The 20,203-nt window shown below is 47.3% G+C and overlaps 1 protein-coding gene across 1 annotated transcript in view; it reads left to right on the forward strand.

Moving 5' to 3' along the window:
• The window catches only part of Trpm1 (transient receptor potential cation channel subfamily M member 1), a 72,400-nt gene that overhangs the window by 10,977 nt on the left and 41,220 nt on the right, over positions 1–20,203 (forward strand). The window contains exons 2-6 of the mRNA XM_036168919.1: positions 8,072–8,185; positions 8,700–8,779; positions 12,082–12,277; positions 14,648–14,861; positions 15,873–15,997. Of these exons, the coding sequence (XP_036024812.1) occupies positions 8,072–8,185; positions 8,700–8,779; positions 12,082–12,277; positions 14,648–14,861; positions 15,873–15,997 (729 nt within the window). The remainder of the gene's footprint in view (positions 1–8,071; positions 8,186–8,699; positions 8,780–12,081; positions 12,278–14,647; positions 14,862–15,872; positions 15,998–20,203) is intronic.

Genomic DNA, 20,203 nt, shown 5'->3' on the forward strand with positions numbered 1-20,203 from the left:
AAACTGTATCTACCTTGTCTCAAAAAAAAAAACCCAATAAAAATAAAAGTTCATTCTCTTTAAAACAGCCAACGTCTCTTTTCAAAGTTCAAAGCCTCTCTGAAATTACAGAGTCTCTCTAAAAGTCCAAAGTGTCTTAACTGTGGGCTCCCATAAAATGAAAAAAAAAAAAGTTACATAATTTCATATTCCAAGAGGGAAGAATCAGAACACAGTCACAAACAAATAAAACAAAACCAAGGTTCAATAGTGTAAAAAGTTCAACTCTTCACATCTGGGACCCACTCATAGTCCTGTAGGCTCCACAGGGCTTGCCAGTGACACTTGTCCAGCTTTGCCCTCTACCACACACACACAGCTTGTGGCTCAGGTGCGTTGCTGCTGCTGTCCTTGGTGGTCGTCCATGGTACTGGCATCTCCAAAATGTTGGGATTTGCACAGCAATTGGGATGCACTTTCACCAATAGCCTCTCCCTGGCCCCTCTTCAGAGACTCTAACCTTGCTGCATGGTGCTGGCCCTGCGTTCTCCCCATGACCCCTGCAGTGTTGGAGCTTTCCACCACGACTGAGTCTACATCTTCTCCAGTGGCCTCCCATGGCCTGCGGCAGGGCCAAGCCTCGGTTGTTCCTCATGACTCTTTCATGTCTTCCAACCCCGTATCACTTGGGTAACTCTCACACATTATAAACTTTGTCTACCAACATGAGGGGCAGCCTTGCCCCACTCTGGATCACAGCTTCTGTGTGCTGGCTCTGAGGAAATATTCTCAGATTTATAATCTTCAATAAAATCTGGTCTCTTCCTAATCACACTGGCTCTTCAGTCCCAGCTGACCAGATACAAATCCTGAATTCAAAATATCGAATGGCCTCAATAGAGTCTTTACTACCCTCTGAAAATTTACAAGCCAGGCTTCCATATTCTGCGTTTCCCTCACATCCTTACCTTCCAAGCTCCCACAGAACAATCCACTGAGCTTTAAATGTTCAACAGCTTTTCTGGCCCAATACCATCCAAAATTGCCACTAATGCATAACCAGGTCTGTCATAGGAGTTCCCCACAACCTGGTACAAATCTCTGTCTTAGTTATGGTCCTATTGCTTGGACAAACACCATGACCAAAAGCAACTTGGAGAGAGAGGGGGATATTTCAGCTTACATGTCCCAATCAGTTCCATCATGAAGGGAAGTCAGGGCAGGAACCTGGAGGCAGGAACAGAAGCCAAGGAGATGTGTTCTTAGCTGCCTTGCTCCTCATAGTTTGCTCAGCCTGCTTTCTTACATAACCCGGGATGATTTCCCAGGATCGGCACTGTCCACAGAGAGCTGAGCCCTCCCATGTTCAATGTTAATCAAGGCAGCGCCCCACAGACTTGCTTCCAGGGCAAAATCATAGAGGCATCTTCTCAATTAATATTCCTTCTTCCAATATATGTCTAGGCTTGTGTCAAGTTGACAAAAACCAACCAGCACATTGTCATCATCCTGGTGCTGCACCAAGCCACTGGTCTCTCTGACCTGTCTCCAACATATGAGCTTGCAGTTCCTGGAGAGCCTGCCTTGGAAGGAACCCCAGACAGGCACAGTATGTGCTGTATAGCTCACACTGATCTGGCCTCTATCCATGATAGGGCTTGTTAAAATGCATACTCCTAGGCCCTGGTTCTTTGGGCAGACCGCAAATCAGCATTACTGATCTGTTTAATTTTCAGCTGTGGCAAAATACACAACATTCAAGTTACTCTCAACCTTTTTGTTGTTGTTGTTCTTATACATTTTTTAGTTGAAATACAAAACAATCCATTTCTTTGTGCTTCATACACATATCTCATTGTATCTTATTCAAGGCTATAGACATTTTATGAAAAACTTTATTGGTGTGTATACCATCTATGTAACAGTGGGTTTCATAAAGACAATTTCTTTCAAATGTATCATGAACTTGGACCATATTCACCCCATACTGTCCCTTTTCTTCTGCATCCCCATTTGGCTCCCACTATCTCCTTCTTTATAGATTTATATACTTGCTAGGATGCACAGATAGCAAATGTGCTGTCTGTCTTTCCGAGTCTGGCTAATTTCACCTATGGTGTTATTGACTACACTCATATACCTGTACAGCCAATAGAAACTCTGTCCCTATTAAATAACTCCGTATTTCCCCTCCCTGCACCGTTAGCAGCCACTACTGCAATCTCTGTCTCTGTGAGTCTGACAGCTCTAGAACCTCATGCATATGGAGTTTGCCCTTCTGTGACTGGCTTATTTCACTTAGCACAATGTCGTCAGTGATCAGCCATGCGGTAGCCTGTGTCTGAATTTCTTTCTTTTTAAACGATGAATTCTATTCCACTGCATACCTAGCCCAACATTGTGTGTATCCATTTATCCACTGATGGACACTGGATTACTTCTGTCTCTTGGCTTCTTGTCATGACTTGTTTCTCACTCTTTGGGATATAAACATAGAATTGCTGGAACCTATGCTAATTCTGTGCTGAATTTTGAAAAATCTCTACACCAGCTTTCCCAATGGCTAGTCCAGTCTCCATCTCACCAGCACCAAGTGCTCTGTCTGTTTCTTTACCCCTGATGGTTATTCCCTGGAGTCCCATCCACAGGTAGGAAGGACATCTGCTATGGTCCATGTAATCTCCAGTGATTAGGGAAGTGAGGTGGCTTTCCTCCTTTAACTTGGTTTCCTTGGGATTTTTGTCACAGTGGAAGGAAATGGAATATGGCATGGCCATCAGTAACATTACTAGAAGATGTTAGTGATGCTGCCACATACAAGGGTGTGACAAGAAGCCCAGACTTAGAGCCTGCTGGTTCTGGGGGATACTAGGTGTGGGAACTTCCTCATCTTGTCTGGGTCACATCGGGGACAGTTTCTTTTTCTTCCCTGTAAAATAAACCATGCTTATTTTTAGAAAATTAAAAATGCAATATAAACAATGAAATTAGAGAAAAAAAAAAATCATACACTCCGTACCAACAAGGATGAATTCCCTTCATCCTTTCTCTGGCGGTTTCAACATTTCCTTTAAAAATAATGATGTCTTCTTATAGCATTGATCACAATGGTGGGAAACTGGAAACAGTTCTCTCAGCCAGGGCTTTGTGGTGTTTGCAATGCACCATTTCTGACACTTGCAAAGGAATCCAGGACTGACACAGGCTGAGATGTGGATAAACCTGGAAAACCTCACACTAAGTGTAAAGAGCCAGGCATGGAAGATCATATGATTCTACTCATCCAAGATACCCAGGAGCAGGGAATGGGATGAGATAGAAAGTAACACTAACAGGTGCATGATTGCTTCCGATGTTTTTATTCAGTGTGTGTGTGTGTGTGTGTGTGTGTGTGTGTGTGTGTGTGTGTGTGTGTGTGCCACAGTGCAGGTGGACAGGACAGTTTGTAGGAGTTAGCTCTCTCCTTCTACATTGTAGATTCTGGGCACTGAACTCAGATCATCAGGCTTGGCAACAAGAGCCTTCCTTGCCTGCTGAGCCATTTCATCAACCCACATGACTTTTTTATAGGAGCCATGAAAATGTTCTGAGGTAGATGGTGCTGATGGTCATACAATCCCTGACATGGACTAAAAGCTCCCAGCTGCAAGCTTTAAGGAAAAATCTAGGACTTAGGTCTTATACCTCAATTAATTATTCACTTTTTGACAATTTCATACATGCGTACTATGTATTTTGATCATACCCACCCCCATTACCTTTTTTCATTCCCGCCATATCCTGTTAACTCCCCTCCCCCCAACTAATCCTCTTCCAGTCTCTCTGTGTGTTGTGCACTGAGTCTTACCGGGGTCACTTTTCTAGGAGTGAGTGGGAGGGAAGTCACCAGAGACAGGTAACTTATCAGTCCACACCACTGGAAGACCACTGACCCTCCCCTGCCTTGAAGATCACCCTCTTTCCCTGAGACTCCCATCTGGGACTCTCCCTGGAGTGTCCCCAGGGCAATGTCCCTGGCAAGGACAGAGGGAGCCCTGGCACTAGGAAGGAAAGCTGGGGCAACTCCTGACATTTCACATAGGCTGGGCCTCTGAGGGATTTTGAAAATGAACCACCAGAAATAAGGTCTTCATGCCGTCATAGACACCCTATCACTTGAGTCAGACACCTGCTTACAGTCCCTAGGCGAAGACAGCTTCACCTTCACTTTCTGGAAGAAGCTCGGCAATGTTGGGGGCTGCTTTGCCACAGGGACAGAGAGGCTGTGTCTAACTTGAGACACAAGAGCCAGAAAGGCCTGTTGGCAGTAGGCCAGGGCCTCCCCTGAAGCAGAGGGTGGAGCAGGAAGGGATGATTGTGGGTTTTAAGCCCTTGTGCACATAAGCGCTCTCTGGCTGGGGAGCCTGTCTGACTTTTGCATTGGAGAGCTTCCCTGGCAAGCTGGTGCTCCCCCAGGTGGGCCTCCCCTGGGATCCAGGCAAGGGTGGAACCCCACAGACACCTGCAGTGTGCAGGAACACCAGCCAGTCTCCCCACCTCCTGAAGGCTAAAGGGAGAAGCCAGAAGTCTAGACTCCTCTTAAGTGCTAATGCCAACTAGCTGCACTTCATATGCAAGAGTCCAGCCAAGCTCCTGTGTGGGATGAGCAGCCGTGGGGGAGAGTCTGAGTTGTCTGCTCTAAATATACACATGAAAAGAGTGGTTTCTCTGGACTAAACTGGTCCACAAATCAGCCATTTCACTGTGGAGTGTGCTGTTAATTTTGGCCCAAGAAATGGCCATTGCGTAAACAGACTCATGTAGCAGAAAACTAGTGTTTATACTTGGAAGTCGCTTCTCCAGTTTCTGCCAGAGCAAAGTCACACCCTGCCTTTGCAGCCCGCCCATGTCACCCTCCAGCTGGCCCTAGCCTTCTCAAGAGTGTGTCCTAGCAGCCCTGCTTCCTACCATACCCTCCCTGTTGGACCATCCTCCTTCAAGTACAGACAAGAAGGTCAAGTTGTTAATGCAGCTGGTGACCCCACATCCCTTGGAACCCCTACTTCTCAGCTCTCCTCATGGACAAACTTCTCCAGGACCTGACATGGCATTATCTAACCACCTCACTCAGCCCTTTTACCATAAAGCTGCATTAGAACCCAGAGAGTTCAGACTCCTCTGATCTTACATAGGACACATGGGCCATATTTACAGATCATTCCATTAAAAAATAAATATACAGGTAACTAGCAGGCCCCACTGCTCATCAGCCTGTTCTCCTCACACCCTTCCCACTGCTTGGTCAGAACCCACGTGCTAGGCGAAAAGATTTTGCGTGGAACAGGGATAAGGACATTGGCTGTACTTGACTAGGACCCCAAACAATGGCAGGTGTTCAAGACTCAGAAAAACCCACCTTTTCACAGACTAGAGGGGAAAAGCAAAGCTAATACCCCTATGGGGGTCACAGATGCGCCGCAAGGGCAGAGAAGGGAAGAGACTCACACTGAGACTGCTCCATCTCTGTGCTGCCTGGGGTGGAACGAACGCAGGCCTGAATGCCAGGGCACACACACTCCTGGCCCAGCGTCTTTATACACATTGTGTGACCGTGCATGTGAGTGTGAAAGCCAGAGCAGGGCATCTGGTGCCTTCCTCATGCTCTCTACCATGTTGCCTTGAATGAAGGTCTCTCACTGGACCGGAAGTTTGCAGTTTCTGCTAGGCTTGACAGCCAGGGAGCTCTCAGGACCCACCTGTCTCCACACACCTCCCTGTCATGCTGGCGGTGCTGACATGGGCCACCGCTGTCTTTTTTCATGTATGCTGGGATCCTGACTCAGGTTACCCACTGAGCCACCTCCCCAGTACCTTCCCTCCTTGCCTTCCTTACTCCAGGGTTCTGGAAAGCATCAGCAGGGAGAGTCTAGGCATGCATTTGGTCTTTTGTTTGTTATTTTATGTGTGTGGGTGTTTTGCCTGGGTGTGTGTCTGTGCACCCTGTGAGTGCCTGGTCCCCAAAGAGTCCAGAAGAGGGTGCTGTATCTCCTGCAACTAAAGTTACAGATGGCTGTGAGCTGCCATGTGGGTGCTGGGAACAGAATCCCTCTCTTTCCACTGGCTGGACATCTTTGGAGGGTGTGGGCTGGTGACAAGCAGGATGTCTGTCCCGCAGGCTGTCTGAGTGTCCCGAGCAGACTCAGGGGCTAGACTTTTCTGGTGCTGAGGGTGTGCACGCAGTCTCAGATTTCACCTATATTTGTAGATGCATAAGTTCACTGTTACTCTTTACTGTAATTTTGCTACTGTTATGAATTGTAAAGTAAATATTGTTCTGGAGACAGAAGTTTGTCAAGGGAGTTATGACATACAGGTTGAGAACCACCGTCAGGTAGTCATTAAATCATTGGGGCATGGGACTTTAGCTCAGTGGTTGTGTGTTTGCCTGTGCAAGGTTTTGGGACTGATTAATCCCCAGTGTGTGCATGCAAGTGATTTAAACACACACACACACACACACACACACACACACACATGGGTGGGGCAGGAGGATTCCTATTATGCTGTAAGAAAACACTCTGACCAGAAACACTGGGGAAGGGAAAGCTTATTTGGCTTACACTTTCAGGTCGCTCTGTGATTGAGGGAGGTCAGGACAGAAATAAAGCAGGAATGAAGGGGACCCCATGGAAGTCTGCTGCTGACTGGCTTGCTTGCTGGTTTGTATTCAGCTAGCTTTTTCATGTGGCCCAGGACCTAGGGATAGTACTCCCCACAGTGGACTAGACCCTCTTACATCAATTAGAAGTCAAGACAGACACACCCACAAGCCAGTCTGATCTGAGTAATTTTTGGCTGAGGTCCCCTCTTCCCAGGTGATTCTAGGTGTGTCAAATTGACAATAAAAGCTAACGAGTACACATGGCACTATCACATGGTCATCTGAAGGGTGAGATATACGGCAATTGGCTTTTGAAGGCCCCTGGAGAAGATTTTGTGTTACACTCGCTGCCATTGTTTAAAAAGACACTGAGTGACCAATGGACTTGGATGTACCCAGAAACGCTTCTCTGAGAGGAACATAGTAGTCCTGTCTATGTCTCTGGGCTGGGTGGGGCTCTGGTGAAGCAACAGGTGGACGGCAGGTCCTTGGTGTGAACTAACTTGGGAGGTATGCTGTGACAGTGTGTTGTCATTGCTACTGTCCTGAGAGGCAACTTTAAAGAGACAGGGAGTCCCTAGGTCAACATCAGTGCCAGGTATGGGGAGGAGGACATCAAGGCTTCACTGAGGCCTGTCCCTCTAGACACCAGGGTCACACCCTAGTCTCCGGTAACACTATTATGATCCCAAGTAGAGACTGTGGGGAAGCAGTCATGGACATGAGGCTTTCTGACATTTCTCTAAGATGTTACTTAGGACTCTCATGCTGAGCAAGTGTCTGATAAGCCCATTACCATCCCAGACATGTCACATAAACCAGCACAACACACACAACATGCACATTCTATGTAATACAGCACACACATAATATCTATCTAACACATAATACACACACACACATACATACACACACACACACACACTGCCCATATAGTCCCATTACCAGACACTCCTATGCACAAACACACCACAATACATATATCTATGCACAGACACTGGTCATGTATCAACAGGCATACCACACACACCCATACACAAGGCTCAAGTTGTGCACACACATACATTGACATAAATATAACACACACACACACACACACACACACACACACACACACACACACACACACATTGTTAACGCTCCTCCAGCCAGCCTGGGCAGGTTTTTCCAGGGACCTCCCAGCACCTGCTCCCAGGGATCTGCTGACTCTCCATCTATGGTCTCCTTCTGAGGCAGGCCAATCTTTTCACTGCTCTGAGCCTCCTCCTCCATGTAAGGGTGTTCCTGGTGTGTCTGAGATCAATATAACTTGATTAGAGGCAGCTGGGCCTTGGCCTTCTCAATAAAAGAAACCACTACAGGAAGTTATCTCAGTCCTTGTGGCTGGATGCAGCCTGATGCTGCCCCACCCCTTCTCCTTGTGTTTTCTCAGCCATCGCCTCCTGTTTTTAGAGGGTGAAGGACACTGTCCTCTGCTTCCTCTCCTTGGAAAGTCTCCACAGCACTCAACACAGAACCTTGCACAAAGAATATCTTCAGCCAGTAGATGCCAGTGAATTAAGTTCAGTAAGTGGGAAACAGAAATACATGTTTCCAGGCTACCTCTGTTTCAAAACACCAGATCCCTAAACACATGCAACCTCTCATTGAAATAACCATTCAGATATCTTAGGCAAGGCCAAGACCATAGCTCAGCCTTGGGTAAGACATTAGGTTTGATCCTCAACAATACAAAAAAGAAACACACACACACACACACACACACACACACACACACACACACACACCACAGAATAGGAAACTTCCTATTAATGGCATGTTAATTTTTAAAAATTACACTGATTGATTGATTGATTGTGTGCATGTACTGTGTGTAATGGTGCATAGATGGAGCACAGGACAACTTGCAGGAGTCTGCTCTCTCCTTAGATGTGGGTTCCAGGAACTGAACTCAGGTCATCAGGCATGGTGGCAAACACCTTTACCCTCTGATCCATCTTCCAAGTCATGTGATTTTTTTTTTTTTAATGAACCCTGGTGATAGCTTATGGAATCTAATTTTCATTCCTTTCTCTTCCAGGGTCAGAAAGCTTGGATAGAGAAAACGTTTTGCAAAAGGGAATGCATCTTTGTAATTCCCAGCACAAAAGACCCAAACAGGTATGTCAGACGCTATTGTGGAAGCATTATCTGAGTCAGAGCTTGTGAGTATGCCTCAGCAACTATTCTTCTCATGTCTGTGGGAGAAGGGTGAAGAGGCAAGGACATGCCAGAATTTGTCCCCACAGGATCCATTAAAAAGTCATGGGGCTAATAAGCTCCTCTGCTGAGATGCAAACGCCCTGGCAGAGAATTCCTCTTTGCAGCTCTTCCTTGGGCTCTCTCCCAGCTAGTCCTTTGAAAGTCTCAGAAAATCTTCTGGGGTGTCTGCAGTCCAACTCCCTAATTTATTTATATGAAAGAAACTTCTATCTCTAGGAAGGATCAGAACAGCCGTATCTACAGAACACGTGACCAACACAATCTTTTCAAGTACAGGTGATCATTTCCAAGACAGACCAGAGGCCAAGCTGTGACATAAGCCTTAATATCCTTAAACAAGTCAAATCATGGTCCTGAACCATAATTAAATAAAGTTAGAAATCAATAGAAGAAGAAAAAAATGGTACCTCACAAAGTGAAGATACTCCTCTGTAACCAGTAGATCAAAGCCGAGATCAGATGGGGAATAAAATACTCCAAGGCAAATGAGAATAAAGACATGACACACCAAAGCTGAGGAGATGCACTAACATAGACTGACAGTGAGATTTGTGCCCATAAACGCCTGGATTAAGAAAGAAGAGAACTTCTAAATAACAACCTAGCCATCCATCAGAAGACACGGTTAAGAGCAGAGTGGACGTGGAGCAAGCAGAAGGAAGATGCCCATGCTTTGAAAGGAAGGAGAGGCCTGTGCGGCCCATGCTGCAGGGCAGAGGGACGTTGGTGGCAAAAGCCAGAAGTTGTTCTTGGAAAAGAACAGGAATCTGTGACTCAATTAGCCAAACTGAAGAAGACCGTAGAGCTAAGACTGTAATGTCAGGCGTGAGAGTAACAGGCAATCTTAAACAGAAATCAGCACGAAGCAATGGTGGGATTTGTACAACAAATGAGATAATTTAACAAATCCCCAGAAAGGTACAAACCAACCAAGCTAGCCCAGGGGAGAAATACCCAATGGAAATACGCACACATTAAGTAACTGGTGCGGTCAGGGTCAGTGGTCGAAAGCCTCCCCATTGGTTGTTATTAGTAATGAGAATGAACCCAGGTCCAGGTGGTCTCTCTCCACTGACCTCTGAAACCATTCCAGAAGAATCAACACAAATTCTCCATAAGCTCTGCCCAAAACATGTGTGTGTGTGTGTGGGGGGGGGCACTCTGGCAGCTGGTTGCATGAAGCCAGTAATACCGATTCCCAGACCGAGACATTTGTGAAAGATAAATGAAGTTCTAAGCAATTTGGAAAACATCCCTGCTCTCAGATCCAAAGATGTGTCATGATTAAAATGGCTCACAAAATGACACACAAATGCAACTTAATCCCCAGATGACAGCTAATCTCCATGTCAACTTGACTCGATTAAAAACACCTACATTAGTGGCCCACACTCTGGGTGTGTCTGTTAGGGTGGTTCCAGAAAGGGCTAGCTAAGGCAGGAAGGTCTGCCCTGAATGTGAGACACACCATCCCCAAGGCTGGGGCCCTGGAACAGCGACAGTGAGAAAGGGGATGTGTAACACAGGCCTTCCCTCTCTGTGTCCTGGCCAGAGAGGGGGCTGGTGCTGGTCCTCCTCCACAGGTCTCTGAAAATGTGAACCAAACCTTTCTTCCTTTCTTATTGCGGCTTCTTTTATTGTTTTATTGAAAAATAGATCTCGGGAGTCAGATATTAGGGAAGAAACCTGAAAGATCCATAGAGCAGCAGAGAAACAATCACCTCGCTCTCTTCTCTACCTTCCCCATCAAAAAGGCTGTGCATCTCTTTTGGCCCTTCCTTATTCCTCCTGTGTGTTCGTTCCTCTGCATTCCTCGGAGATGGCCAGAAAACTCTATGTTCTGCTTCAGGCAGCTGAATGTGGACTCCAAACCAAGGTCCGACTCCATTGGTGGTCTCGGAGCAACAACAGAAACGGATTTCCCGCAACACATCCTTGTTCCCCCACAGCAGGAACAGAAGTCTGACTAACACTACCCCACTCGAGTGGCTTTGTTATGGAAGTTGACAATCAAGTTCTAAAATGCACATGAGCTTTTGTAAGAATCCAGAATGGTGAAAACCACTAGGAGGAAGGGAGAGGGGGGGGGGGGGGGGGGGGGAGGAGGGAAGAAGGAAGGAAGAGAGGAGGAGGGGGAGAGAGGGGAGGAGGGGGAAAGAGAGGAGGAGGGGGAGAGAGGGGAGGAGGGGGAAAGAGGGAGGAGGGGAAGAGAGGGGAGAGAGGGGAGGAGGGGGAGGAAGGAGAGGAGGGAGGGAGGGAGGGGCAGGGGAAGGGGAGGAGGGAGGGGAAGAGGAAGGAAAGGAAGGGGAGGGAGGAGGGGGAGGGAGGGAAGAAGGGAGGGAAAATGGAATGAGGGGGAAGGCAGAAGGAAAAAGAAGAGAGAAGGGAATGGAAAAAAGGAAAAAGAGGGGAGAGGAAAGGAAAGTGGAGAAAAGGGGATGGGGCAGGAGAGAGAGAAAGACCCCAAATATCAACTCACAACACTGACAAAGCAAACGGAAGAGGAGAGCTCCCCCGCCCCCATGTACCAAGACATCACTCCGGGCCCCTGCTGTTCTCCCTAAGGGGCATTCCAAGCTTTGGTGGTTCAGGCATGAACTGTGTGGCAGCCAACCATGACAGTGACCACGGAACCCCTGGGCATGCTTGGAAAGACCATGGGCATGCTCAAAGGAGACTAGGAAGGAGCACGGGACCGAGGTTGGCTGAGTTGTGGACAGACCCTGAAAATCAAGATCTGCAAAGCCCAAACATGGCTTCTCAGGACTGGACAACTCGGCCTTCAGTGCTACTTGGGCAGGAAGAAAGGTTTCACTAAAAAACAGAAGAATCCTGCAGCACTGTAGAATTCCAGAAGGCCACTTATCTGCTCCAGGGCTGTGGTTGTACCTTGTCACAAAATGTTCAGCAGTGTTCAGAGGGCCCAGCTCCTGGTAATGTCCTCAAGACAGTAAACGATGACCACTCATTCAGTAAGAAAGAACAGCCATCCACTGTGTTGTAAGCAGACTGGTATATAAGTAGTGATGTGTCGCTTTTTCGGAAAGCGAACCACAGGGATCACTTCTGTCCCCGACGAAGCCGATGACAAAGATATCCTTGTAGCCCTGGTTGGACCCAGCTCATCCATGCAGGCAAGTTTATACTCACTCGTGGGAGGGAAGGATGCTGCTGATCAGTCTGCTTTGCTCTTCTTTCAGGTGTTGCTGTGGTCAGCTCATTAACCAGCACATCCCCCCATTGCCCAGCGGGGCTCCCAGCACAACAGGAGAGGAGAGCAAGCAGGTGGATGCACAGTCGGGGAAATGGTCCGTCAGCAAACACACCCAGAGCTATCCAACGGACTCCTATGGGATTCTCGAATTCCAGGGTGGAGGCTACTCCAATAAAGCCATGGTAAGAGGGGTGATTGGGCACTGTGCACAGGGACCCCGGCTTCACCAGGGGACAGGCTCCCAGGATGCAGAGATCTGGGTTTTCCCCAGGCTTACAACTAAACCTTCATAGGCACCTTACTGCAAGTCCATGAGGTGAATCTGCTTGGATGGATTTTCCATCACTGTAAGGTACACGCAGCCTCCACGAATCCACTCCAAGCTCTAAACCACAAGGCACACCCTAGCCTTGCACACACTCTCTATTGCCCCACCCTGGTGTCCTCCTGTGCTTTCTATTGCTATGATAAACACTGTAGTCAAGAGAAATGAGGAGAAAAGGGTTTTATTTCATCTAATGTTTCCAGGTAACATTGCATCACTGAGGGAACTCAAGGCAAAAACCTGGAGGCAGGAACCAACACAGAGGCCATGGCGAAGTGCTGGCTCCTCACAGCTTGCTTAGTCTGCTTTGTTATACACCCCAGGACCACCTGCCCAGGGCTGGCATCACCCACAGTGCACTGGGCCCTCCCACATCAATTATTGATCAAGAAAATGCTCTATAAACTTGCCTACAGGACAGTCTGATAAAAGCATTTTCTCAGTTGAGGATCCCTCTTTCCAGACGACCCTGGCTTATGTCGAGTTAACAAAAACAAACAAACAAACAAACAAACAAAAAACAACAACAAAAAATCAACTAAACAAACAAGCAAAACCAAAAAGTTCTTTAAAACAGTAATAATAACCGTGGACTTCTCACCGTCCTTGGCGCATGGGGAGCCTCTACAAGCATTTTCCTCTGAGGTCAGCTTCCCTGTCTTCTCTTCTCAGCTAGCAAGAGGAGAGGAACAGTCCCTCACAGTTTGTTGTAGATAGGGGATGTTAGCTCCCTTTCTGGTGGGCCCTGCAGTGAGGGGAGGTGCCAGCCCACAATGCCATGCTGCTGATTCTCAATACTGCTTTTGCAATTTCATCTCATTGGTCCAATATTATTATTCAAATAAAATTCAGTTATGTTTCAGATACCACAACACAAAATTTTCTGGGATGGCATCCTATGTATTAGCATGGACACAAAAAGGCAGCACACAGGAACCACAGCCCCTGACCATTAATTTCTTATTCACCCTGAGGAGAAGAAGGCTAGTCCACATGTGGGCTCATGACCTTTCCTACTCACTCAACAATAGCATTGCCCAACATCCTGGACCATTGTTCTAGCTGAGCCAACTTGGAATTGATTCTCTCAAGGTTAAGTTTGCAAACAAACTATAAGACATTCAGATATGTTTGAATGTGAGACAAAAGAAGACATAATTTTTAGTACATTTCTATACCAACTCTTATATGTGATGTGCTGCTTTGAGCAAAGATACTGTGCTCAGGGACAGATAGCCAAACTAATGGAAACACATGAACTATAAACCAATGGCTGAGGAGCCCCCAACTGGACCAGGCCCTCTTGATGCGTGAGACAGTTGATTAGCTTGAACTGTTTGGGAGGCACCCAGGCAGTGGGACCCGGACCTGTCCTTAGTGTGTGAGCTGCCTGTTTGGAACCTGGGACGCTTTGCTCAGCCTGGGTGAAGGGAGGAGGGGACTGGACCTGCCTGGACTGAATCTACCAGGCTAAGCTGAATCCCCAGGGGAGTCTTTGCCCTGGAGGAGATGGGAATGGAGGGGTGGGTAGGCTAGGGGGAGGGCAGGTGGTGGTGGTGGGAGGAGGGAGGACAGGGGAATCTGTGGCAGATACGTAAAATTAAATTAAATTATAAAATTTTTAAAAATGCTAAAAAAATTAAAAATAAAAAAGATACTGTGCTAAATCATTTAAAATATTCATTTTCAAACCATTCAAAAATTCAAATTTAGATAGGCCCATTAGCCTGGTCAGCGGATACTGCAACACTTTAGATGGGGGGATTTCTAAACAGAAATGTACTATGCACAGTTTTAGAGGCTAAGACGCCTGCAGTCAAGGTCCCAGTTCGTCTGGTTTTGCCCCTAGTTTAATAAATGACACCTTCTTGCTGTATGTTCACATACAGGACGAAGGAGTAGACTCCATGGGCCCCTGGAGCACTGTCCCTTATCTAGCTCTTATCTCTACTGCTCTGGGATAGACATTTAGCACGTGGCTGCCAGGGTAACACAAACATTTGGATCCTAGCCCTGGTGTCCTATGTTTTCCGTTGCTAAATCTGGCCATCTTTCCCCCACGTTCCCTTCAGTCGCTTGGCTAAAGATTAATGCAGAGGGCCCAGGTCACAGAGGACCTCGAGGCCCTGAGGGAGTTCTTGCTTGAACATGTGTGGTACTCATGTTCCCCTCGGAGAGGAAAAACAAAACCAAGAGCAGGCGCTGAGCACCGTGCATTCTTTTGTAGTACATCCGCGTTTCCTACGATACCAAGCCAGACTCCTTGCTCCATCTCATGGTGAAAGATTGGCAGCTGGAGCTTCCCAAGCTTTTGATATCAGTGCACGGAGGCCTCCAGAGCTTTGAGATGCAGCCCAAGCTGAAGCAGGTGTTTGGGAAAGGCCTGATCAAAGCTGCCATGACCACGGGGGCCTGGATTTTCACCGGGGGTGTGAGCACTGGTAAGAGCGGCCTGCCCTTGCTGTGGATCTACACACCTGGAACTCAACTGAGGTTGCAGAGGGGCTCCTGGTAAGAATGGCTAGGAGACTGGACACATGGACTCCTGATGCCAGCTGTAACAAGAATGGAACCTTTTATTCAGCAGGGTTTTCTTGTTGTTGAGGCTGGTCTGTTTAAATAGTATAAACATAATTTTGTTAGGTGGCTTTCCATCACCCAACAGACACCTGAGATAATGAGCTAAGAAGAGGTTTACTCTGGCTCACGGTGTGAACGTCTCAGCCTGTGGTCAGTTGGCCCCACTGCTTTGGACCTGTGGCAATACCTCCTGGTGGGAGCATGTAGTGAAGCAAAACAGAGAACGTGACTGGAGCTGACAACTCTTCAAGGGCATACCCAGTGACCCACAAACCACATGCCGGGTCCTTTCTCTTAGAGTTTCCACCACCTCCCCACAGTCGCCAGCTGGACACTAGGCATCTAACATGGGGCTTTGGGGGACATCTGAGGTCTAAACCTCAGTGGGAATAACAGTGAGCATCTGAATCGCCCAGTCTGTGCCATTCTCTGAGCATGACCATGGGCAAGTGTCGTTTTCCACGAGCCAATCTGCATTGTTTCCATGCTTTGTGGGAAAATAAACTGAAAATACATGAGTTAAGGAATATGACTAGTGGTCTGTCTCCTGCTGTTAGCAGAATGTAGCTAAGGACTACCGATGAGATCTCAGTGACTTCCATTCCAGCTGTGGGTCACAGAAATCTGTAGAGGAAATCCTTGCCCAGCTGTTTTGGGGTCTGCTCTTATTTCCCTACTTCAGGAGTTAACACAGGATCAATGGTTATGAGGAGGAAGGACCTGTGTGGGATGTGTTCTCTTCGTGAGGAGAATAGGTCTCACCCCTGATCCACAGGGATTATGGAGGCTCAGAGCAGGCGCCCCTGAAGTTTGTCAGTGGTGATGTGATGTGGCATAAAAGGGACTGAAATGTGGCATATGGCTGCTTGCAGGTGTCGTCAGCCATGTGGGAGATGCCTTGAAAGACCACTCCTCCAAGTCTAGAGGCCGGCTCTGTGCTATAGGAATCGCTCCATGGGGCATGGTGGAGAACAAGGAAGACCTGGTTGGGAAAGACGTAAGTTTTCTCTGAAGACCTTGACAACTTTTAAAAATTGAAGTCTGTATTTTGAGACCCTTGTAAATTCATATGTTGTTGTAAGAAATACCAGAGCACACCCTTCACTCATCCCTCTGGTGGAAGCTTCTTGCAAAATGATGGTGCAATCAAGATGTTGACATTGATACCATCAAGACACAGAACATAGCCATCAACCCAAGGAAGCCCCCATCTCCTTAAATATCTATACTGATTTCTTCCCATCTCTGCTTCCTCTTTAACCCTGACAATCACCAATGTGCTACATATCTCTATAATGTTTTTGTTATTTTCAGGATATGGTAGCACAACTATAAAATGTGTGCTCAGAGCACTAGGGAGACAGCTCAGTGAGTGGGCAAAATGCTTGTTGAACAAGCATGAGGACTTGAGTTTAGATTCACAACACTCAAATATAAAGCCATGTTTGATAGCATGTGACTGTAATCCCAGTGTTGGAAGTGAAGTCAGGGTCCTAGGGGTATCTGAGGTGCCTGCCAGCCTTGCAAGTCAGTCAGCTCCACGAGAGAGAGAGAGAGAGAGAGAGAGAGAGAGAGAGACCTTATCTTAAAAAATAAGGTGGAGAGCAATTGAGGCAGATGCTGCTCAGGTTGACCACACACACACACACACACACACACACACTCATTTTATGTATATACATCACCCACACCCACATATATTTATGCATATACACCATACATACACACATAGAGGCACACACAGAGACACTAACGTGTGCTCAGGATTTTGTGTTACTGCCAGTTTTCATTTCTCTGCAATAAATAAGTGTTCAACTATTGGGTTGCCGTTATCTAAAGCAGCAGTTCTCAACCTGTGGGCTGCGACCCCTTTGAATCAGTTTGTAACAATGAAAACACACCCTGCACATCTTGGGAGTCACAGATCAGATATCTTGCGTATTAGATATTTACATTATTAATATTCATTAACAGTAGCAAAATTATAGTTATGAAGTAGCAACAAAATAACTTTATGGTTGGGGGTTAGCATAACTTGAGGAACTGTATTAAAGGATCACAGCATTAGGAAGGTTGAGAACCACTGTCCTATAGGCTGCCTTTACTCTTTAGACAGTATCATTCTTATCGCTGTTGCATATTCTCTCTCTCTCTCTCTCTCTCTCTCTCTCTCTCTATGTATGTGAGTGTGCATGCGCATTTAAGTGCAAGTGTCTATAGAGTGCATTATACTTTCTTCATCTATTCCAGGCTGCATTGGCTATTTGTTTCAGAAGCACTGGGAGGGGACCATCCGTGGCAGCTGTGTAACCCTCTAATGGGCTATTAAAGTGACCCAGATGAGAAAAAGCATCTGGACCTAGAGCAGAGACAGAAAACAAAGCAAACACAGGGTAGAATTAAGCAGTTCTGGGTATGAAACATGACTGCATATAGGGATGGGCTAATCACGGAGGGAGGCAGAGAGCAAGATATCAGCAAGGACACCCAGTCCCCCATCTTGCACAGCTGATAAGTTGGTGGAGATGAGGGACGCTGGAAAGGACTGCTTTGGAGGAGAGGTCTCCTGGGTGCACTTTTTTCTCAGCATCATTTTCTACTTCTTGCTTTGTTTCTGTTTATTTTTGTTTATATTTGGTTGTTTTGGTTTGGTTTTTTGAGACAAGGTTTCTCTGTGCATCCTGGTTGGCCTGGAACTCAATTTGTAGATCAGGCTGGCCTCAAACTCAGAGATTTGCCTGCCCCTGCCTCCAAAGTGCTGGGATTAAAGGCATGTGCCTTAACCCACTGCCTGGCTTAAGGTTCTGCTCTCTCTCTCTCTCTCTCTCTCTTTTTTTTTTTTTTTTTTTTTTTTTGCCTTCTGGGGTAAATGACTTTTTAAAGACTTTTATTTATTTTTACTTTATGAATATTGATGTTTGCCTGCATGTATGTGAGTGCACTATATACATACAGTGCCCATGGAGGCCAGAAGAGGACATCAGATCCCCAGCCATAAGCCTGCTGAGGGAGAGAGCAAAATCAAAGTGACAGGGGCTAAGGGCAGAGGCCAGAAGAGCCTTGGGAAGCACTGGCCACACAGAAAAAAAAAAAAGCTGGAGCTTGCAGTGCCCAAGAAGCTGGTAGAGAAGGCTGAGGGAGGAAGCAGCTTTTGAGTCACATGACTAAGGGCTTGAACATGAAGGGGGCTGAGTAATGCCCAGGACCTGGACACCACCAGCATTGTCACCAGTGACCAAAGCCAGAGCGATGGACAGAAAGACACAGCAAAGTGAGTAGAGAAAGAGAAGAGGAGGGGCTAGGGATGACCGAAGAGGGGAAGGTGATGGGAGGAAGGCGGGGGACAGAGGACTTCACAGGGGGCCAGCGCTTCTGCCCTGGCTGCCTTACCATGACACCCCACACTCCACACTTCCCAGGAGGTAAGGCCCACTTCTTTGTCTCTCCTATTCCACTGAGTGAGCACCCTCTGCCTTCGGAGTCTTCAGCCTGTCACCACACTGCCTGTGTTCCTGAAGCCTCCATCCATCACCACACTGCATGTGCATCTCAAGCTCCATCCATCACCACACTGCCTGTGTTCCTGAAGCCTCCATCCATCACCACACTGCATGTGCCCCTGAAGCTCCATCCATCACCATACTGCATGTGCCCCTGAAGCTCCATCCATCACCACACTGCATGTTCTCAAGCTCCATCCATCACCACACTGCATGTTCTCAAGCTCCATCCATCACCACACTGCATGTGCCCCTGAAGCTCCATCCATCACCACACTGCATGTTCTCAAGCTCCATCCATCACCACACTGCCTGTGTTCCCGAAGCCTCCATCCATCACCACACTGCATGTTCTCAAGCTCCATCCATCACTACACTGCCTGTGTTCCTGAAGCCTCCATCCATCACCACACTGCATGTGCCCCTGAAGCTCCATCCATCACCACACTGCATGTGCCCCTGAAGCTCCATCCATCACCACACTGCATGTTCTCAAGCTCCATCCATCACCACACTGCATGTGCATCTGAAGCTCCATCCATCACCACACTGCATGTGCATCTCAAGCTCCATCCATCACCACACTGCATGTTCTCAAGCTCCATCCATCACCACACTGCATATTCTCAAGCTCCATCCATCACCACACTGCATGTGCCCCTGAAGCTCCATCCATCACCACACTGCATGTGCATCTGAAGCTCCATCCATTACCACACTGCATGTGCATCTGAAGCTCCATCCATTACCACACTGCATGTTCTCAAGCTCCATCCATCACCACACTGCATGTGCATCTCAAGCTCCATCCATCACCACACTGCATGTGCCCCTGAAGCTCCATCCATCACCACACTGCATGTTCTCAAGCTCCATCCATCACCACACTGCCTGTGTTCCCGAAGCCTCCATCCATCACCACACTGCATGTGCCCCTGAAGCTCCATCCATCACCACACTGCATGCTCTCAAGCTCCATCCATCACCACACTGCCTGTGTTCCTGAAGCCTCCATCCATCACCACACTGCATGTGCCCCTGAAGCTCCATCCATCACCACACTGCATGTGCCCCTGAAGCTCCATCCATCACCACACTGCATGTTCTCAAGCTCCATCCATCACCACACTGCATGTGCCCCTGAAGCTCCATCCATCACCACACTGCATGTGCATCTGAAGCTCCATCCATCACCAACCACATTGTGCAGTTCCAAGACACCTGCTAAAGCTGCTTTAGCCACAATAATCTCCAGTTCACATTTCCTCCTGGACAGCGGCTTGCATTCTTATATATTACCTCTGATTCATTCATGGTCATATCCTCCCGTCATAAGAGGACTATCAGCATACCTCTGGTACCTTTTGATTTGCTTCTCAGCCTCAAAATATACCCATCAATCAACATATTATCCACTTCAAATACTCACAGACACTGCATCAGAACAATTAAGTCTTTGTGCCCATGATGAACAGTGGTTCACAGTATTAGGATATACTTCATCAGACATCCAGGCCATGGTGACAAGAGTTTGCATGTGTACATGTGTGCATGCCTGTGTGTGTGCTGGTACATATGTGCCCTGGGTGTATAATATGTGTGTACTCATGCACATGTTCATAGTTTTACCCATGGGTGTATACACCTTCACCAAGTGCACATTATTTGCATGAATATGAATGTGCACGTGTATACCTTACAAT

This window comes from Onychomys torridus, chromosome 1 (assembly GCF_903995425.1).
Source record: "Onychomys torridus chromosome 1, mOncTor1.1, whole genome shotgun sequence".
NCBI lineage: Eukaryota > Metazoa > Chordata > Mammalia > Rodentia > Cricetidae > Onychomys > Onychomys torridus.